This window comes from Chelonoidis abingdonii, chromosome 23 (genome assembly GCF_003597395.2).
Source record: "Chelonoidis abingdonii isolate Lonesome George chromosome 23, CheloAbing_2.0, whole genome shotgun sequence".
Classification (NCBI taxonomy): Eukaryota; Metazoa; Chordata; order Testudines; family Testudinidae; genus Chelonoidis; species Chelonoidis abingdonii.
The window spans coordinates 11,803,169-11,826,041 of NC_133791.1; the positions used below are offsets into that span (position 1 = coordinate 11,803,169).

At 44.9% G+C, this 22,873-nt stretch overlaps 1 protein-coding gene across 1 annotated transcript; it reads right to left on the reverse strand.

The window, feature by feature from the left end:
- Nucleotides 1-231: 231 nt before the first annotated feature.
- Nucleotides 232-21,882, reverse strand: MASP2 (MBL associated serine protease 2). The gene is made up of 11 exons (XM_032775443.2): nt 21,863-21,882; nt 21,386-21,605; nt 17,603-17,780; nt 16,514-16,645; nt 9,185-9,381; nt 8,489-8,636; nt 7,379-7,497; nt 6,084-6,162; nt 4,702-4,839; nt 3,873-3,947; nt 232-1,621 (listed from the first exon to the last, which is right to left on the reverse strand). Exons 1-11 carry the CDS (start codon nt 21,865-21,867, stop codon nt 852-854), a joined length of 2,061 nt encoding a protein of 686 aa, XP_032631334.2. The 5' UTR covers nt 21,868-21,882; the 3' UTR covers nt 232-851.
- Nucleotides 21,883-22,873: the final 991 nt, after the last annotated feature.

Below are 22,873 nucleotides of genomic sequence, written 5' to 3' on the forward strand. Positions count from 1 at the left end.
TGGACCACCACATGACTTTATTGAAATGTAATTGTGACTGAAATGTGAAAACACCTTCAGAATCTTGGTTGTACTATCTCTCTACTCTGTCTGTTTTTGCAGAGGCAGGTTGTTATTATAAGATCCCTGCAATTGTGATTAAGGGTGTTTATTCTTAGTAATATCTAAACTGGCTCTTAAGAATAGAGCAGAAATGTTCTGTCCATACTTTGCCATCATCTTGCAGAGCTGGCCAGCTGAAGCTGTTGGGATTTTATCAGAGGCAGCAAGTGTCTCAAAGAACTAGTAAAAAAATTTTAACATTTGTATTCTAATTTGAGGGGAATTATTTATGGCTGTGCTAATATAACAAGTGCTAAACTGTCTTTCCCACTGTCTCAACAAGTATGTTCTATTAACTAGATTGTTAATACTATAGTTTTATTACAAGTGTATTTTTTAAAAGGATTGTGATCCACAAAATTAAGTGGACACAGTCAATTTAATACTAACTTTCAGATGGGAAGTATTTAACACTTAAGATTGAGTTTTCTGTAATACTTGCTTTTTTAATTAGTGTAAATAAGGTGCTGCTAAATGCACAGTGTCCCTTGATCAGTTGAGCCTTCCACCTAGCAACAGGTATGGAAAGCAACTTTAAAATAAGATTTGAGTGTAAAACTAATTGATTAGGTTAGTTGGGCAGATAACACCTGAAAGTACTAATTGACAAAATGAAGTCTATTAAATCAACTTTAAAAATATTACAAAACTGGAATCTAATCTGTTAAATGCCTTAATGTACCCAAAGGGAAAATGTTAGTTTTACTCCCTTTTCATTGTTAGTTACTGCACATAAGAAAGTAGACTATTTAAGAATTTTTCAAAATGGTGTTTTCAATCCATGAAATGTAGTTAATCACTTTCGTATATACCCCATATTGGCCAGCAACCCCACAGTCTACCCCCCAGGACACAATACCACCAACAAACCATTTCTTAGTCAGATTATCGAAGAAAGTTAATGGTCCCCCACTGTCACCCTGGCAAGAATCTTTTCCCCCTTCCTCTTCCCCAGCACACAACATGTTTTCTGTTATTAGCAGAGATTTTCCAGCTGGGAGCTTTGCAAATGCCTCTTTACACTTTCTGTTGTCAATAACTACTAATTCAACATACAATAGATAACGGGAAGGCCTCCTTTTCTCAGTTGTTCCCCAGCCAGCTACAGTTCCCATATCATCTGTTTTCACATGGAATCTTTCTTCTTTTCTTGGCAAGCAAATAGGGGTAATATTTGCATTAATTGGGACTTTATGTTTCAGTTTAATCAGTGCAATGTCATTGTTATAATTGGTGCCATAGATGTAACCTTCATGTACAAAAATTTCTTCTGCCCAGGCTTGTTGGTAGTGAACTGAACTTTTGTTCAGAAATCCCATTTTGATTGTCAATGTTGATGGGGGGTTTTGACTGATGACGACATGAGCAGCAGTTAAAACCCAATTGTCATACAAGAGAGCGCCAGCACCTGCTCTTCCATCTTCAGTAATTAGCATAACTTGCCAGGGGAACTGTCCAGGCTTTGCCGTTTTCCCTCCAATTATACGTTCCAGAGTTGTCCTGGTTTGTATTCCACAAACTGATAGAGAAGCACATGAAGTGATAAATATTTAGTAAAGATTTGGAATATGGCAAGTGGTTACTAAGTCTGGCTCAGCTGAAGTCACCATCTGTAGACATTGCATCTAACTAGCTAATCAATTTTGGAACAGAGAAATCGGTCATCTGTGACCAGCCTGAAAACCTAGACAAGAGCACAGTTGTAAACTTAAGTTTGCAAATGGGTTGACGTCAAATAATAATGATTTAGGGGGTGATTTTCAATGGCCTTGTGGTCCTAGCACACTGCTGAAACTCCCACCTTTAATTTCTTGCACTGTGAGCAGAATACACATAGGGACCATCACTTAAGAAATTAAAAGTAGGATTCTTCAAGAATAAAGAAGGAGGCTACATGTGAAGTATGGGCATAAGGAGAAGATGAGGAGGTTCTTCGTGCTGTGTGGTCCCTATCTGTATTCCACTGTGGTTATGCATGTGCCCGGAGTCAGGGAATTTGAAAGTAGTGGCTGGTCTGTGCATGTGCTCTGGCTCATCTTGTGCCTCTGACAGAGGCAAAAAAGAACAGAATGGAAGCAAAGGGGAAGGAGTGCAAGTAGTGAATAGGCGGACCACACATCTCTAAGAACTCCAGTTATAGGTAAGTAATTTCCTCCTCTTCAAGTGATGGTCCCCATTGTATTCCACTGTGGGTGACTGACAAGCAGTACCTGATGAGGGCAGTAGGGTTGAATGGAAAACCTCCATCCCAAAGGATGCATCAGCAGCTGAGTCCTGTAGCAGAGTGTAATGCCTTGCAAATGTGGATGGAGCTCCACGTGGCTGCTTTACAGATATCTAGGAGCTCACTAAAGGTTTCAACCTAGACTATGCAGCAATGAAAAGGAACTGAAGAGGCAATAGGTTCGCCCCAGCTTGTATCACCTTGGTTGGAAGTGGGAAGTGAGCAGGGTGCGTGCACAGAGCAGTGGATGCTATTTTCAAATTCTCCAACTGCGGGTGCATGGTACATGTGTAATACACACTGGAATACAATAGGGACCATCACTCGAAGAAGAACAGAGGGGAGCAAAAACATTTAGTGTAAAACTAGAGGAATGAAAATCAATTTTACTGTAAAGGACGCTTAATGTAATACCATGTGAAATTACAGAATAGCACAAAACAATGGGTTTTGGGTTTCATGGGTTTTCATGCTCTCTAAATACCAGCTAATTTGGAAATATTACAAAGTCAGTAATTTAATTGCTTAAACGTTAAAAATCATGACATTCTGCAGTAAAACTACCTGACAATGGCTCATTTTCACTCAAGTCTTTCTGTTCTAGCCTGATACTCATGCAAACTGGACCAATGTTGAATATACAAACTAAGAAATTCTAATTTTATTATGAAACTTTTGCCTACTTCTAGTACCAAGCTCAAAAAGGGATCTGCTCTACTGTAAATTGGGTCAGACAGAATCAGGTATGAGCTTAAGAGGTCCCAACATAGGCAGCAAGTTAAATGGGCCCATGCTCCACCAATAATTAAGTGGGCTTACCGTGTTTCAGGGGGACATGGGGTCCAGGATGGCCTGGAGGGTTAGCGGGGGTTGGAGGGGAGACTGGTGCTGGCAGCAGTGAGAGACTTGGCCCCAGCCCACCCCTGCTCCACCCCCGTTCCATCCTCTTCCCAGCTTCCACCCCCTCCCCTGAGAGATGCTGGGAGCCAGTGGGACAGAGCTGAGCAGGGCGGGCTGGGTTGTTCGCTGCTGCTAGGGCCAGGCCCCCTGCTAATCCCCCAGGCTGCCCTAGACCCCACGTGCCCCTGAAAGGCCCCCCCAAAGTACATGGCTCAGGGTGGTTGCCCCGGTCCGTCCTATGACTATTGCAAAAATTTAGACCCATAATGTGTCTCCTATCATCTTTTACTGTAATTATATCACATTCCTCATCCTGTTGAGTCTCAGATTACACCACTTCTAAAGGTATGTCTACAGTGGATGCTTTTTTCGGCAGTATGTAGAGTACCTACCTGGGTAGCTCCACCAGCACCATTATAAATACAATATAGATGATGAAGCATGGCTTAGGTGATAGAGTACAGGCATGCCTGAAAGGTACCCTACATGCTGCTGGATCCTTTTATATAACGTAATGAATAATGACCATGTACTAGTGTAATTTTTGGCAACAACAAATATTTCTAAGACAAATTATACTTAACAAATACCAAGTTCTTGCTAATCTACATCAATTATAAACTTCTTGTATAAATTCATACATTACCTGGCTCACAGATTGGCAGTACTTTTTCTCCCTTGGAGTTCTTCCAATATCCATCAGCACCACACTGGTATCTACCTGAATGTCATAGAAAAGGCAAAAATACAAGAATGCACATGTTAAGTGGCCATCATGTTTTTAAAGCTCTGCATCTATGGAACATGGCTGTATCTGACCATGTAAGTACAGAGTTTTTCAGTTCTCAGAGTTCAGGTCCTAATACCCTCTTAAGTTGTGAATTCCTATGTGAAGGTAGCTCTGTCCATCATCCCTCTCGCTAACTGGGCTGTGAGATGTGGGAGGTCAGGGCATTATGCAGCATAAGTATCCTACCTAAGCCTGAAGCCACCACTGTCACTTGTAAAGTGGCACCGGCAGATGTGACTTGAATGTAAATTCCACCCCCTGAAGGATAAGGGAGTGTATGAAGTGTTAGGTACATTAATTAAATCCTCTGAAACAGATCTTTTGTTGCACTCCAGAGCCAGTCCTCACATAAGGATTGTTTCTTAAATCAAAGATACACAATGTTTTTGAGATCAACATTAAACTGATCTTGAATATAATATTTTAGGGCCATGTTCTACTGAGCTGAATGTATTGCCTGTACGTGCTACCGCACCATCCTGCATCCACCAGCTGCAGAAGAAGAATTCTGTCTTGAACCTCTCAGTCAAAGTGACTGGCTGAATTTTTTGTGCCCCATGCCTGATTTCTAAATGTTATTGCCTAATGCAGGGCCTGGACCTGGGAGATGCTGAGCACTGATGTCAGGAGTTGCTTGTTTTCAGCATCTGAGGAGCAGGCTCTAAGGAATAATGTCTCCCCTTACCATTATTACTTGCTTTCATAGTGTAGAAGGTGCTCTCGCATTCGTACTGAATCTCAGCTTTGTAGGTAGTCACCTCTGGTCCTGTGATGTAAGTAACCGTGCCGTTGTCTATGTCTTCAGGTTGACCACAGTTGACAACTGAAAACAGTTCCGAAAGACAGAATTGTGAAAGGTTCTTCTAATTACCAATGTAAAAATGGGCTGCAACAGTCAAGCCAGGAGGGCAGGAGTTGATCGGCTCCTACCCCTGTCAAGAGTGTGGCATGGGAGGAAGTTTGCTGTCTTCATATCCTACTATATGGTGGCCATCTGAGATAGGAGATAATCTCTGTAACTCCTTAGGATGCACTTTGAAAACTGCTTAAAGGGTACCTTTTAAAACTAAAGAAAACATTTAAAAAAAAAAAAAAGAGTGGCCCTTTTCAGTGTTTGTACATCAACTCTTGAGTGCTGATCTGCAGGGAGGGAACGGTGCAAGACTTGTTTTACCCAAGATTTTTCCTGGGGGTGGGGGAGGAGGTTGAGTGGTGAGTATGAGGGAAAGTCTGGGTCAAGTGGAATTATTGGACTATCTTCTGAAGAGTAAATTATAATGCAACCAGACACACACATTTTTATAAAATTAAAGTTAAAGGTAGCACTTTTGGGTGCTGGAAGCAGTTACGCCCAGGGCTTACAAGGAAACAGACATGCATTCTAATCTAGACCAGATCTACTATCTAAAGTATGTCATACTGCATGTTGTTCATATAGGTAATTGTTATGACACACAGCCCAGAAGGAAGTAGGAATAAATCTAGAAGTTCTACTACCAGAGAATTCAATGTTTCTTATAAGGGAAGAGACTATGCCTAATAGTTCTGTTCCCACGTGCTAGTGACTTGGTTTGTGAGCTATACCAAGTCCCTTTTACCTCACTGTGTCTCCATTTGCCCACCTACAAAATGGGCATGTCACTACCTACAGTACCACCTAGGTGTTGTGAGGATTTGAACTTACTTAACATAAAGTAGTTATAATCTGTGGGGGGAAATATTGAACAATTGTAATAGTTTTCCCTCTATGCTAATAGCCCTCATAAGTTTCTGGATACCTGTAGTGTAGTTTCCAAGTAAACTAACTTGGTGTTGCTACCATCACTGCTTTATAAAACATGCTTTTAAGGAATGGTGGAAAAAAATCAAGACAGCTTCCAATTTTTAAATATGAAATACAATTGAAATAATAAAAGGGGTGACTTTTACGCAACTAAAAAAAAAAAATCAAGCCTATATTGCCTCCTACATCTTGGCACTTATGAAAGTAATTTTATATTCTGGGTTTGACAGGAGAATTAAGACACTGGTATACTGCAAAGTTGAAGACACTTAGTGTTGACTTACTGATGCACTTTGCCATCGGTTTGTTCCAGGAACCACTCTTTTGACATTCTGCTTTAAAAGACTTTAAAACCAGTTCATTCTGCAAGAGAAAAATAGGAAATGTATTTATTTCTCTAAAATGACTAACTTGGCTTCATTAATAAACATGATGTTGCTTATTGGGAGAATGTGTCAAATATAATGTATAGAGTTTTAGCTCACTGATATGAAATGAAAAATATGCATAGAACAGATGTATATAGGTTTGTGATGCTATTCTCAGATGTCCTACTTTGTTCTTAAACACTAGATGTATCATTTTAGTGAGGGGAAAAGGTATTTTCTATACTGCACTCATCTCGGATACAAACATAACCTTTCTCACCGCGATTTGATGGAATAAGTGAGGGTAACTTAACACTTCTGGATATTTGTTTTGGAGTGGCAGTTCTACCCACTTATGCCTGCCATGTGCTCCTAATGGTTAACAATGGAGATGGCTAAAGTCATATACAAATATTTCAAGTAAGAGCATGCTGTATCGTCTGGATTTTATCTGTTTCAATACATGAACACACCCTTTATTGCATCTCATTTTGATTATTAATTTAAACTAACACAACTCAGATGCATCTAGTTACCCTGGGTCTGTACACGAACAACGTCTTCAAACTGTCAAAAGCAGGACAGATTCTAGAATCTTAATGAATGTATAGAAACTGGAGAGAAGACTATTAATGTGGGACTAGTACACTTTTTATATTGATCATGACGATGAGCCTGTGTGAAACAAAATAATAAAGGCCAAATTGTGATCTCAAGCTTGCTCTTAGTGGGTGCTGTATTTGGAATATCTTCAGAAGTTACCTAATAAACACTGAAGTTGAAATGCTATAGAAATTAATATAAAATGTCTTCCAGTGCAGCAATAGAAAGCAAACATCTGCAGAGATGTAGTAACAATTTAAAGAACTTTTTAAAAAATCATTCCACTCCATTAAGACATCCACTCCATTAACTGTTTTTAAAGTTATTCTCTAGCTCCCAACTCAATTACAGACAAATCTATAAGTGATATCCAGAAAGCTTCTAAATCCCGACACTAAAACTTGTTTGGGAAAGGACAATTTCGGAAGGACCACAACTGCACAATAACTAATACAAACTGTGTGTGTATAGTTGATGAATCCGCAATTACACTAGGAGCAGCACAGAAGTTAGCCACTGTACAAAGTCATTTAACTGCAGAGAAACACATTTAATTCCACAAATTAACCTCCCTAGGGAAACCAGAGAAAGAGCTGTAGTTTACCTACTTCCAACAGCACATATCCAGTATCACAGGATAGAGTATAATAGTCTTTCAGGATGTATTTTGCTTGCACTGGATTGATGCGACCATGGGGTGGTGCTTTAGGACTGGGGCATGGCAAAGCTGTAGAGGGATGGAAAACAAAACATTATCCTTCCTCCTAAAGCAGATTCTAATCTTTGTTTCTAAATCTGCTGTTAGGAAACCAAATACCATGTTTTCCCCTCACAGCATAACTAAGACCAAAAGGAAACATTTCATAGAGAAATGTGTAAACTTGATGTGTTGTACTCATGACCAATGGCTGGGTCGCACAGGACTGACTAGTCTTCCTGAAGCTGTGGAGTGAAGGGCATCTCTATAGCCTAGACATCTATTCATAGTTTACCAAGCTGGATGCTTGTTTCTTAAAGCCAGAGCCAGGACAGACTATTCTGATGCTAAACCCAATAAAAATCTCACCATGCACCGTTGTTCTGGCTCTCCATGAGGGTTTTACATTGGTTAATGAACTAAGTAAAAACTAAGTATGAAAGCAGTTTAGAATGGTTTGCTTGCTGTGCATGCCTCACTGGAATGAAATCCTGGGAGTGCTCTGCAGCTGAAAATTAAATAGGGGGAAGTGTCAGAGATGCACTGTGTGGTAGTGTAACAGCAGTAGCAAACAGCACTGCATCAGTCAGTACTGTGCTGTACACCTTGGCCTTTTGGGATTTCACACTGATAGAAATTCTCCTGTTCCAAAAGTGCAAGCCCTTACTACTTGAGCTAAAGGAGAATCACTGGTGAGCAGCATCGAGCCTATGAGATGCAGCTGATTCTATCCAGTATAGAGAAGTGGCACACTTACACAATAACCAGTTCATTACATGATCAAGCTTCTGATGCAACAGGAAGTGCAGGTTAGTTTGAAATGAGTAGCATAGCAATATTGTCAGTGAAATGGATCTCCCAGAAATACCCTTACTACTGATCCTAGCCAAAAAGGTGATAGACTGAGAATGTAGCCAGAATTAACATGAGCATAAAGAAGGTTGGCTCTGGAATCAGCCTCAGCAGCCCTGCCTCCTACAGAAGAGCTAGATTTACAAATGGCAAGAACTGAGCTACCCACCTGTTGTAGTGTATGAGATCTTCCAACCAGTGTGGTCTCCGGAGATATCGGTGGTGAAAGTAATATCCACAGCGTTGCTGCCTGTCTCAATTTTTGGAGGTACATTCTGCCCACAGAACGGGCCATATTCCTTTTTGGGTGTTTTAATCTGAAACAGTGAGAAGAGTCAGACAACCATGCTTCGCCCATTCCTGGATATTCAGATCATCTAAGGAGCATACAACTTGACTTCAGTATGACACCCAGGTAGGAACTGTGCAGACCTCTAGCTGTGGCTCTCTTAGGGGATGATAAATTTTGTTAAATGTTCAATAGAAACAAAGCTATTGTTATCTCATTGATGACATCATCAATAATTGCATATCGAGCATCTTTCATCAAAGCATCTCAAAAGTGCTTTAGAAATATTAAGCCTCACAACATCCTCATGAGGTAGATATTACGTCCATTTCATAGGACGGCAAGCTGGCACAACAAGAGGTTAAGTCACTTGCCTGAAATCACACAGTGAGTTTAGGGCAGAGCTTAGAATAGAAGCTGGAAATCTTGCTTCCCAATCGTTTTATGAAAGTGTGTTGTTCTTGGTGACATTCACAAACAAGAAAACCTTAAAAGGCAAGGGATAAAGGGCACAATTTGAGGAAGGTGAAGCAAGCGACGAAGGCTGTGATGAAAAAACAATGAGACTCAACAGACCTTAAGGGCATCATAGGGACACACTGTTTCCACGTGACTTTCCACATTAAAGGTTTCCACAAATTCCAGGATGATCATGAAGCCATCTTCCACCCGGATAGTGTAGCTGCAGGTGGAGAGTTTGGGATAAGGCTTGGGATAATTGGGGCTGGTGATCACTCCAGATCTCTTAGTAAAAGCATTGTTTTGACACTGAGCTAGAAGAAGAAAAACAAAAATGGTAATAGTGATAATTTCCCCTAGAGCTGCATCTCCTCACACAGTAGGAATTTTAGGGCCTCTGCTACACTAGACTCTCTTCTGGAGAAGAATTTTCAAATCATTGCTTAGGACACAAAGGAAACAAATTGTGTCCGTGTGTGTGTGTGGGGTTGCTTACAGATGTCCCTAGTCTGGATTTGTCTCTCTTGCAAAAGTCACTAGATCAGTCAGTGACTTGGGGGCATAGTTAGAGGCCCAGCACCATACAGCAGTTCTGTCTCAGGAATGGTACCTTGACACGGGCAGGGATTGAGTGGGAAGAAGAGGCAGAGCCAGAAACTTAATAGCCAGGGTGTTGCAGGTCAGAATTAAGAGGCCATAGTAGGGCTGTGTCAGTCCAGCAGTGGCTGGCTGGGAAATATTAGAATGTGACTGAGCTGGGATGCAGGCAGAAGTGAAATAGAGAATCTGTACGTCAGGTCTGCGATGCTCCAGCAATGCTGTAAACTCCTAAATGCATGGCTTTCCTACTGTACCCAGACTGTGCATGGTTCTAGCCAAAGCTATCAATCTCTCACTTCCAGAAGCCTCACAATACATCTCATCCTTCTTCCTTTGCCAGAGACTGAAGATATTTTATTCTCTGGGCAAAACCAGCTGTGCCCCTTGAAGCCACAATGCTTCCTGCTGAAGAGAGACAGGGAGGAACAACCACAAGGCTCTCTGCTTGTTGATTGCTGTGAAGTGGTGCTTGGATCAGCTGGGCACCAAGGGTTTATGATGTGCTGCCAAGAGTCAGATGAGCAGCTTCCTTTAATTAATAGGGAATGATGGACCAGTTGCTAAATTTGGCATATTGTTCAGTCTATAGGAGCACTGGTAAAGCTAAATTAATTATAAAAGGGAAAACTGTTTAGCTTTAAAAAACACACCCATAGGCCCACAATGCCAATCCCTCTCACCAAAATGCCATCACAGTCCCCCGCCTCATTACACACACTCAATGCTCTAAAACAGAACTTTCCTATGCGTTGCCCATCACATTGGTGTTGTCTAATTAGAGGGCAAGAGTCTCAGGGACTGTCTATTGTATGGTGCAGAGCATGTTCGTGCCACTTAAAAAATTCTCAGGTTTCCTATGGTAAAATTGTGGGCTCCTCTTATTTTGGAGAATGAAACCGGTTCTCACCTGACCCTCAATTATACAACAATCCAGTCTGCTGATGCTCAGATTTACACTGTAAACTTTTTGAGGCAGAGATCATATGTTTGTTATGTGTTTGAACAGTCCCCAGCATACCTGCACTACAACAATACAAAGAGTAACGTGCTCTGGGCTCTGCTTATATTTCTTTTAGACAGGTAGTATCCTTCCAGAACAAGCTGAAGTTTCAGAACCATAACTCTGACCAGCTCTTCTGGAGCAGCTCTGAGCAACTACATAAACCTATTTATCGCCATGGTACCTGAGCATCAGAGTGCATTGTATTTCAACCTTGTCACCCAAACATCAGAACAACAACATACAGATTGTTAGGCTTTTTGCTTTAATACCAGGCTCCTCTGTCATGGAATCTGAACACACTCTCAATCTTAAAGTCCTGGCCGAAGTGCCCGTCCCACCTGCAGAGTGCAGTTGCTTTTGCCCTGAAGGAGTGAGTTAGTTCTTTGGTGCACTAAAGTGCCAGGAGTTTGGCAGCTGATTTTGACTCTGCTCTTGCAGCCCGCTGCTCACTTCGTTTCCTGTAGCTGGTGTAAAGGAATCAGTTGAGCTAGGTTAGATGTTGACACCCATCTCTTCCTCCCACTCCACACACCAGAAGAATAATTGGCAATTGCTTTTTTCTTTAAGTCACTGCCACATTTTTTCCCACTAAATGGATGGCCCTGTAATTCTACGGTCTGTGCCTCAATGTACTGAAGCCTTTGGTGAGTATTAGAGAGAAAACTAGGGCCCCACGATGCTATTAATCTTCTGTGATATGCTTTCCTGAGCCATTGATGGTGTTGCTTACAGTACTGATTGGGAGACTTTGGGTTCCTTCCTTTGCCCTTAACAGCTTGGTGGAAAGTAGCATAACCACATCCTCACTTTCATCCATTGCAGGGCCAGAACAAGAAGGAAGTCCTACTGAATACAAAACATTAACTCCTTCCTGGTCACAAACAAGGTAGTGGAAAATTGCTTGCTCTCCAAAAACTACATTTCCCTTGTATCACAAGAGGCTGGGCTAATCCTATCACCCTTATGAGTGGTCATAAAACAGGTGGGAGCCAACGGGCAGTACCCTTCTAGCCTGGAGAAAGAGACAGTGCATGTTCTAGTACCAAAAAGCCAATACTTTACCTACACAAGCCTTCACCCATGCCTTGCTTCTACCCGTGGAGGCGAGAGTGTGGGACAGGGCCATCTCTGTTACAATGACCTCTGTGCTAGGCTACTTGATCTTGGCTTCCATTTATTATACATGGGAAGTTATATATTATAGTTACTGTAATCATCATATATATTTATATTTAAAATACTGGGATTCGTTAGAGAAGAGATTAAAGGGCAACAAGATAGAGAAATCTAAGATAATGAATGTTACAGAAGTGGTCAGTTGGGCTCCCATATTTTGTGCATATATTACCTATCACCACAGTATCCAAAGACTACTTACTTTCTCTGATAATACAAGAACAAAGGGACACCTACATGACATTAAGGGCCAAGAAATTTAAAATCAGTTATAAGGAAATATTGTTTTTAAATGTTGCATATAATTAGGGAGTAGGTAATGGGGTAGATCACTTGATGATTACCTGTTCTGTTCATTCCCTCTGGGGCACCTGACATTGGCAACAGGGGGTTGGACTAGATGATCTACTGAGATTATTAGGGTTGGAAGGGACCTACGATTCTATGATTCTAAGACAGGATCCTGGGCTAGTATGACCACACTTATGTTCCCTGTGGAACTTACTGACACATGATGTTAATAAAACTAAGAGTTTATTGGGATAAAAGCACACTAGACAATTACAGCTACACTAACTAGGACCAAAATGTTTAAGGGGGATCTACACAGGACATAAGGCAGCAGCCACCATTTAGGGTTAGGAAGGAACAGCTCACAGAGGTGTATTTCAGAACCGTTGATTATGAGCGATTTATACCATTCTCTGAAGCATTTGGAACTGACCATTGTCAGAGACCAGGCACTGAACTAGATGAACCACAGGTCTGATCCAGTAAGGAAATTCCCATGTTTCAGAATTGCCCAAAAAGTGTTTATCTCCTAACATAGCACAAACAAGAGGTTTGTGGAGAAGCTCTTTGGGGCAGGAACAGTCTATTTGTACCGTTCAGACAGCGCCTCGCACAATGGGCTCCTGGTTTGTAACTGGAATCCCTCAGTGCTAGCACAACACTAATAAGAGGAAAGTGCAGACAACTCACTAATTCAGAAAATGGGTCCTCAATCTTAACTTTGTGCTGAAGGACTGAGGAAGGGCAAAGATGGAGGCTAATTCATTCTTCATGCTCACTTAAACCTGGCTCCTTTGAGCCATGAGTGTCCATTGCAACTCACTGTGGTTGGTGGTTTTCCAACAAGACAATCTGGGGAAATGTGAGCAGACACCAATAAACCCTCTTGATGCGTAGCCACAAGCAGCGGCAAAAACCAGCTGACCAGACAGGAACAGGCGCCTCATGCCAGACCAAGGGATTTGCAGCTTGAAGATGAAACACTTTAGGACCTGTTCTACTTTTCTTTTCAATAGCTCCTGGATATGGCCATGGGGAGCTGCCTTTGAAAGGGCTGTATTTTTACTTCACAGATCTGCAAGTGAGAAACTCATAAACTAGCCAGCACAAAAAGAATCAAATAATGTTCAAACAGCGCTCAGCAGGAATGCAGAGCCTTGGTTTCTCAGACCAACCTTTAGAGCTGCCCAGAGAGCACTCAATTATACTCAGTCCATATTTTTCATTCGAATCACAGTGAGCTGTTCACCAGAGACTTGAACTCTAAAAAATGAGCCCTCTAAACTTGTGAGCTCAGAACCACTGGCTCATTAGGTTTCTAACAAAAAGTGGGTCGTAAATCATGCCATTGGGCCACCAGAAAAATCTCAAGCTGCTATAAGCATGGAAGCCAACAGAACTATTGTGAGCATGAAGCAGCCTTCAAGACAAGATCAAGTACAACAGGACAGAGCCTTCCTACCCATGAAAGAGCTAGTCAGTCTGAGATTGGCACTGTGATCTCTGTCTAGGTTTGAATATAGCCTTCATCACCAGAGTAGCTAAGCGCTTCACACTTCTGGTGCATGGGGAGTTACCCTCACAACATCCTTGTGAGGTAGGGAAGTGGTGTTGTTCCCATTTTACAGATGGGAAACTGAGGCACAGGGTAGATTAAATGACTTGCCCAATGTCACATAAGAAGTCAGTCACTGAGCCAGGACTGAGCCCAGGTCTTCCAAGCCTGTGTCTGATGCTCTACCTATTAGACCATCCTTCCTCCCAATCTTCCCTTGGAACAGGGATTTGGAGTATGCACGAAAGGAGCATAGAAAAGTAGAGACTGGAGTAGAGAGACTGAGCCTCTGAGGCTTGTTTTAAGTGTCCTCTCGCCCTGATTTTTTTACTTCAGCGATGAAGAGGCTCCACAGCCATTAAAATATCCTTGGGATCATGAACTTACGGATCCTTTTTTAATTTATCTTCAGGGGGATTTTCCTGGAGCCTCTCAGTTCCACTAGTGAATGTCCCACTTGCAGCCAGAAAAGAGGGACTGGAACCTGGCCAGTAAACACCCCATTGAGGTTACCTAGCCAGCTCCTGTGTTACCTTGAGACAGGAAGGGAGCCATGGATCAATGCTATGGGGACAGTGGAGACTGCACCCCAGGAGTTCACCTGGCCGCTACTGTGCCACTGATAAAGAAGGAACCAGGCACTGGATGGAGCCACTTATTTAAATCCACCTCTTCACTCTGCTGTATCCAGGATCCTATCTTTGTCAGTGGCAGACAGAGGACACCAGGCAGCATAGGAGACCTCAGCTGAGCTGCCTTGGGGCTACATTTGGAGCTCTGGATCTGTCAGGCAAGAGATGGGGCTTCCTTTCCGCACCCAGTGGAAAGACACACTCCACCAAAGCTGGCTGCTTTGCTTACACTAACTGCTTCATTCTTTTCTTCAGCAAAGCACCAGGAGCCATTTGCAGAGGGCTCACCAGACTGCACCATAAAAACAGGGCTGGATTTCCAGTAGGAGACGTGGCTAAAGTCATAAAGTTTGGGTCCAGATCCGGATTTTTCCCACAGTGTCAGCATGCTCAAAACTGGGGCTTTAGGCTTGTCTGAACACAGACATGAGGTTCTCTCTTGGAGTCAAACTTACCAAGTATTCAAACTGGGGGAGGAATTCAGGCCCTGTTCTAGTTTAAGCACTTTGATCAGTCAAGCAAGAAAAGCCACGGGCTTAAGACCAGACGCAGTCCCATCTCCAGGTAGCTTTTCTGCCAATAGGACAGCTCTCTCTTATCAGCCTATGCCTTATCTGCCTTCTCCCTTCCTCAGCAGCACATGGCAATGCAAAGAAATGATGGGGAGGCTGCAGTTGACTTTAGAAACAGGAAAGGCCATTTTATTGTCCGCAGGAGGCAGGTCTGGAAGGAAGGAAACTGAGTCATGGACATGCGCAAGTCACTAATCAAGCAAACAAGCAGAGCTGGTGGCCCTGTGACATGCAGCTATGGACAGGTCAGGAAGAAGGATGAGCCAGCTCTTCCCAGCACATCTGTCTTGATCTCTGCCTATGCGAGGAGAAGCTTAATTATCTCACACTGGAAAATAAAGGAGAAAGACAGTAAATGAATAAGAAGGCAGCCAGTCTCAGCCTTCCTGGAGCGGGGCCAAAAACTCAAAGGTGGCAGCTGTCAGCATGTTTCCAAACAGACTTTGGAGTCTGAAGGATGGAATGAGCTCAGCGCTTGCCGTTTTAAATCAAGGTGGGAGATTTGCTTTATAAACAACAACAAACCCAGCCCCCCTGCTGTTACAAGCCCTAGTGATGGGAAGAGGAAAAGGGACTGGGGCAGCAGGCAGGAGTTACCAATGCACTAGAGATATCCCTGAGTCACAGAGACTGGCTCCCACATCGGGCCCAAACATCCCCATAATTTGTGCATGTTTGCAATGGGCTGGACCGAAACTCTAGATCCAGAGATCCAGGCTTGAGCTTCAGAGTTTAGATCTAAATCCATAGCGAAGTGGTGGAAAAGCTGGGCCGCTGTGTTGTTCCACCCCAGCCTTGACCAAGTACAAAGTAGTCCTGGTTCTCCCCCAGGCTCAGGAGCCAGCTCTAGGTCAGTGAACCTGCATCAGCAGGGAGGAGTCTGGCACCAGGAATCTGCACGTTTTGCTGCAGGAAGAACCAAGCCTGAGGTGTTGATCATTGCACTGATTCCAACAGACATTCACTCCTTATTGTCAGATCATAAAACCTTCCTTCAGCAGCACGTGCAGAGCAGCAGAGACAGCCAGCAGCCATTCTCTGTCGGAACTGGGAATCCACTATCACTCATCAGCAGATTGTTCCTCCTCGAAGCAGCCCTGAGCTCAGGTCCCGAAGTGCCAGAAGACTCAAAAGTATTATCCATCGCAGCACTCAGAAGGCAGGAGTGCTGGCCGGAGGGGCTGGGCTGACAGCCCTGCAGACTGAAGGTCTCTGATACAAGCAGCCATGGGGCAGGCTTCCTTTCTCCAGCCAACATGCCAAAAACCTGACCTGGAGGGATGATTTCTGGCAGCGTTCTACCCTCTACGTCTAGCCAAGCACTGGCCTCTCTTCTGAGACTGCTGACACTAGGGCTGGTTAATGCCAGGGGCGGGAATCCGGGATGCCTGACTTGCAGGAGCTAGACTGAGGCTCCCCTGCACTCTGCCATCAGCTGAGGAGTGGGTGCACTGACTCACACTCTGCAGGGTGACTTCAGCTGGCCTGTAGGGGCCATAAGCCAGCTCTGAACTTGGCCGCGACGTGGGTTGCTCACTGACCTGTTGTCTAGAGGGGGAGAGGGACTCCTGTTCTGACACAGAGGGGGCAGCCCACCCTACACACGGGCAGACTCACCTGCACAGGTCCTCTGGTTTTCATGGAGGACGTAGCCAACCCTGCAGCTGCAGTAGAAGCCACCCAAGTAATTATGACAGTGATGGTCACACAGTGGTTCGTTGTCAATCAGCAGCTCACACTCATCAACATCTAGCGGGTTGAAACACAGCAGCATTAACTTGACTTCATTGGGTGAGGGGAGCTCTGAGCAGGACTGAAATGGGAACGGGGGGGAGGTGGGAACAGAGCAGGGACATGTTTTTGGAAACTGACTCAATACCCTTTAAACATACGTGTGTGTCTGTTTGGGCCAGGCTGGTGTTCATTGGTATTCTTTGTAAAACATAAAGGCGGGGCTTTCAGAGGAATCTAAGCCAGGCAGGGGCAGGTTACCCCAGGAAGCGAATGTGGCCGGTGCTTCTGAAACACTCTGGGGCTTTACAAACACACTTCTCCTCCCACTCCCTCCCCTTAGCTTGTTCAAAGATACCCTGCTCTAGGCACCATATGCAATTCAAAGCCAAACGCCCACCACAATCTGACAGCTTGTGAAGGAGCATACAGGGGATTCCCCCTTCCTCAGACACCAGCTCCGCCTGACCCACTCTGACAGTGCCGTCTTGCACAGTGATTACTGATGCCAGCTTTGTATTCTGATCTCACACGGTTTCCTGCCGTATTCCCTTGTAAGAGGAAGAATCTACCTCCTAACACTTTGCTCTCCTCCAGCTCTCTCAAATCCTTTACAGCTGTTAATTAACCATCACAGCAGCCCTGGGTGGTAAATGGGAGTCTCCCCTTTTGTCCATGGGGGAAGAGCTGATTCAGAGACAGGAAGTGACTTGCCCAAGGTCACACAATGAAACAGTAGCAGAGTTGGGGATAGAACCCAGATGTCCTGAGTTGTAGACACCTACTCCAGTCACTACCTGTAACGAATACAGCTGCTCCTAATCCATTCGCTAGTAGCAGCGGGCAGAATCTCCATCCACCTGGGAACCCCAACCGTCTCCTTCGGCCAGCCCCTGGTGCTAGCAGCCAGAGTCCCTAGCGTAGCTGGGTTGGTTTCTCTATCCATTCCTCCTCACTGCGGGGCCCATCTCTCACCTTCAGCTGCGTAGAAGGCCTCGAAGCCAGTGAACGGGTTCTCATTGGAGTAGTCAGATCGGAATGTCACAGTAAGTGTGTTGTCAATGGAGTGGTATGTCCTATTGCCCGGAGCCTCCTCGGTGTCTGTGCTATCGCGTCCACACAGTGTGGCCACCAGCTTCCCGCCGGAGCTGATCTGTGCAGGGGATGGAGGAGTCAGTCACGTTTACACTCAGCTACAGCCTCTATTTCCACACCCGCCTCCCACCCAGCGCATGGAGCCCAATCAGGGGGACCAGGAGCAGGGCCACACCCAGCTCCCTCCCTAACCACAGTATGCCCCATTGTCAGCTCCATATAATTATCTCCACCCCTGCCTGCTTCCAGCTTGCCTTGATTCCCCCACCACCCCCTTTAAGCTGCGGCATCTCCCACTCTGCAGCCTCAGAAGCATGACCAAGCAGGGATAGAGGGACTGGTGATTGCTGGAGAGGCAAGGAAAGGAACGAAGAACTATGACAGGCACTAGCAAGAGCAGCTTTAACTTGTAGCCAGGGCTCCACAGGACCCTGAATGAATCAGCACATCCACCATGTACCCTGGCCACGTGCTCTCCACTCTGCTGGCAGAGCTGAGGCTGAAGGTCCCCTGCTCCTGGCGGACTTTCCCCCACCAGGAATTTTGTCCTCCAATGGCACAATGAGGGGGTTTAGAGATACAGCATTTGTGATGAAGACCATCCATCTGGATTTGGTTATACAATCGCGGATATCACATTTCCCCACACCCTGACTTGCCCCCCATTTGTCTCCCCTCCCCTAAATCCTCGGCTGTAAAGTTCATTGCCTGAACCCTCCCTTCCCCCCAACACACACACACACAGAGGCACAAGTCCAGCTTGGGCCACCAGCCCTGGGTTCTGTTTGCTGTGGGTTTTGTTCCTGTTTGCTTTCCCCTTTGATCCTATGTGGGAGCAATCCGCTGGGCTATGCCCAGTCACAGGCGAAAGTAGGGATGAGGGTTAATCACAGGTTAAACACACACAGCTTTGAATTTACCGTAAAGCCCTGCTGAGCTGGGTCTCTCCATTCCCACATTCTCTCTGATGCAATGTTTCTTGGTGGGAAACACCCACTGGATTCCCCAAGTGTCCCACTTCCCGGGCCCCATGTCCCTAAACGTTTTGGATGCTGCTACTAAGCCAATTTTGATAAACAGGATTTGTGCTGCCCCTGGGGGCAGGGGAGATGAGAGCTCATGCACACAAGTTCTAGCAGCGGGTAAGAGGCTGAGCAGTCTGACCGACAGGGTGCAGCCTCCGAGAAAGACATGGTGAAAAGCACTGTGGCCTTAGAGCACTGGGTTCCCAAACTAACAATCTGCAAACCCCTTTCACTAAAATGTCAAGTCTGGTGAACTCCTAAAAAGGAATGTTTCCAGGGATTTTCTCCCTTGCCTCAGCATAAATTATAAAAGCAGTGATCTTGGAAAAATAAAATTTGTTTTTATGACATGCTTATGACACACTATTTATTAACTATGATTTATCACAGTATTTTTAATACATTATGAAAATGGCAGCAGTCTTCCAGGATCTCACTTTTGTAGCTTGTATCACTTTTGATTATGCCTCTTATAAGACAAGGCTCCTATCAGAGTCGCCAGTAGAAAAAAGGGTTCCAGGGGCAAAGCCCCTGCGCACCCAGGTTCTGGACAGGGCACTGCCAGAAAAGTCGCGGGGCCCACAGAGGCCGTTGGAAAAAAAGGGGAGAGACCCACCCGAGGGTGGGGGTGCAGACACAGGGGTAGCATGTGACCCCCATTGCCCCCTGTACTGGTGCCTCTGGGTCCTATGTTTCATCAAGGAGCATCAGATGTGAAACAGCAGGAAGCTATTTAGGAAGCCAGCTCAAAGAGTTCCTCTTACACAAGCATTCAGGTCTTGAGTAGTCCCAGCAAACAAAGCATGTTACAACCAAGCTGAAACTTGTTCTTCATAATAATTTTAAAAAACAACACTAGCAGCCTATTAAATTTTAAAAACAGCAGAAAATACCCACCTTAGTGTGATAGATATGCTTGCTTTGATCTGCTTACCTCTTGGAAGTCCCCAAGGCTCCAGGCTGCTGGCCCCGTGCTGCCCAGGGTCCCTAGGGAATTTCCCCCACCCCCCCTGAGAATCCCCTGTAACATTTTGTGAACCCTCAGGAGTTCACGAACCCCAGTTTGGGAACCACTTAGAGGAACATGAACATCTCTTCTGAGTAACTCAGGGATTAAGATTTTACTTAAGATGCCTGATTTGGTCCTAGTGACCTTAAAACCACCATTGCCAATGTGGGCACACCACCTGCTTCCTGCATGTCTCCTGTAGAAACGGTTCCCCCAGCCACACACTGACCTTTGAGTACATCCCCACCGATATCAGTATGAACATGTGGCTAGACAGCTGGTGTGCTGAGATTGCTGCCTTGTGCTCCCCTCTTCCCCCATTCCTTTGGCCACTCATCATACGCTAAACTTGTAAATTCTCTGGAGCAGGGCCTATCTTTTTATTAGATGTATAAGAACATAAGAATGGCCATACTGGGTCAGACCAAAGGTCTATCTTGAGCAGTTTAGTATCATCTGCAACTTTGCCACTTCACTGTTTACCCCTTTCTCCAGATCATTTATGAATAAGTTGAATAGGATTGGTCCTAGCATTGACCCTTGGGGAACACCACTAGTTACCCCTCTCCATTCTGAAAATTTGTGCGCCCAGCACAACGGGCCCCAATCCAGCTATGAGGGTCTCTAGGTGTTAATTATAATAAAGCAACAACATGTAGGCACAACAGGTTCTGGTCAAACCTCCAAAATCCTCCCAATCAGCCTGGCTTTGAGTTTGACCCAGCAGCGTCTCCTTTCAGGCTTTTTCACACTTCCCCAAATAGTCCTTTGGCCACTTTCTTTTCACAAATTCTTTCCCATTATTTATGGACATCCTGATGCTGATGCTTGGGCCACGTCCTGGCAGCACAGCTCTCATGAGACACAAGTGTTTTGTAGAGCCAGTCAAAAAAATTCAGACAGGACAGAAAACACTGATTCAAGAAAACCGAAATGTGTCCTCAGAACGTATCACTTTGTCAAAATTTTTGATGAAAAATTACTGAAGGATTTCATTTAAATAAGAGCGAAGTGTTTTGCTTCTATTATATTGCATTATAATAGATAAAAGTCTTATAAATTATAATATAATATGAGAAGTGATGCAAGTCCGTAAGCTTGTTTCTGTATTTCCAAAATGGAATTGCAGCAATATTCTGACTTCTTGTTTCTATGTGGGATGAAAGAAAATTTCAACATGTTCCATCTGCCCAGGGCACAGAAATTCAGCATTTCCACCAGCTCCAGTTTTCTTCCAGTGATGCTTCTTGATCCTGTGGGCCTATGTGACTGCATTACTTGCAAATCAGTTGAGCACAAATATTACAAGGAGATCTGACCATAAGAAAAACTGATTCCTTGAAACTTGCAACCTCAGATGGAGCTGGTTGTGCTATATATCGGTATCCACATTTCAATCTGTATGTGGAAGGGGATATGCAGCTCCAGGAGACACAGACAATATAAAGCAAACTACCTAGAGAAATGCATGCGTCTCTACAGAAGTGCACGTTCATTCCCACAAACATACACATCTCATAGGTCTCGTATACATCCAGCCTTCAACGTGCACAGACATAAAGTTCTATATTAACACATATGCCTCATGCACGATCACGAACACCCTCTTTGCCCCGAGGCTCCACGTACCTTCACATAATCATATTCACACAGGTAGGACAGCTCCATGTTAAAGTGGGTGAAGTAGATCCGGATGGTGTATCCCTTGGGGACGCTGATATTCCAGGTTCTCTCCTTGCTGTTGGGGTACACGTTTGGGAAGTCTGGGGATGTGATCCTCCCATACATTTTCTGCAGCTGGATGTTGCTACCCACTCCATGGCAAAGGGCCGCCACGAGGAGGTACAGCCTGCCCCAAATGGAACACAGACAGTAACAAGGGGGGTGAATGTTAGCTCAGAGATCAAGCTCGCTACACATTGAGGGCACTAGTCAACATCTCTGCACCTGATGCTCCTCTCCTGTGTAAATGCCCTGGGTGTCAAAGGAGTGCTGCTGACATAAGACCCAGGAGAGGAGAACTGGGCTGCATCTCCTTGCATAAAAACAGGACAAAGAGCTAGAGAACCCAGGCTGCCTGAGAAGAGCCTCCTTGACTGCACTCACCTCATCCTTCCACTGTCTCTCCGGAGCCTGCAGCAGCTTCTCCTGGTTTGTTTGCCTCTGAGGGTGAGTTTGCTTTGCTGTGTTTGTCTGGCTCTTGAACTCTGATGTTTATCTCCCTTTCCCCCCTCAAAAGCTGAGTTCTGGGAACAGCAGTTATAACAGAGTGGGCCTGAGCTCAATGCACAGAACCCGAGTCAACCCCAGCTCAAAGTGCAAAGCAGAGTTGAAAGCTCAGCCGGATTCCAAACTTTCCAGCCCCCACCTCTCTGTAGGGATGAGCAATGAGCCTGGTATTTGTGCAGAGAAGCCAGGGAAGGGGAGACGATGGGTGGGGGCAGGTACAGGGTGATTCAAGATTGTGTGTGCTAGGGAATGGTCAGGGTGTTTGGGAACATCACTCCCCCTGTTACCAGCTCTTCGGTTGCTATTACCCAATAAGCCTGAGCCCACGGAGCCAAGGAGGAACTGGATGGGAACCCAGGTCCCTTTGCTGATCTGTTTTACCAGCAGCTTTGACAAAGGACGACCACAGAACACTTTAGGGCACCAGTCGTACAGAACGCTGCAACCAGACAGGAGGTGCTTAGGTACTACGGTGATGAGGGCTCTACGAGGACTGGGGTACACAGACCTATGGCTGGGGCACAGAGCCTTTAAGCACCCAGCTGCTGGTTCTAATCCAGCCCAAATCCAGCCTTTGCCATTTTGCGTCCATGCTGGAGCACTGGGCTGATAGGATTAAAAATCCAGCTGTGGAATTACACTCAGCTGTCCCATGGAGGGTGCCATGCCAAGTGGCAAAGGGAGAGGGGGAGTCAGAGGAAAGATGGAGAGTTGGCCATGAAGAGAGATGCAGGGAGGCAGGAGCAGTACAGGAGAAGCTCTCCCCCCACCAGCACACAGATGCAGGAAGCCAGGCAGAGGGAAGTGGTGTGGTAGGGAAGGTGCATAGCAGGAGAATAGAGGGAGTTTCTCCTTGTCCAAATGGGACCCTGCAGTGACCAGCAGATT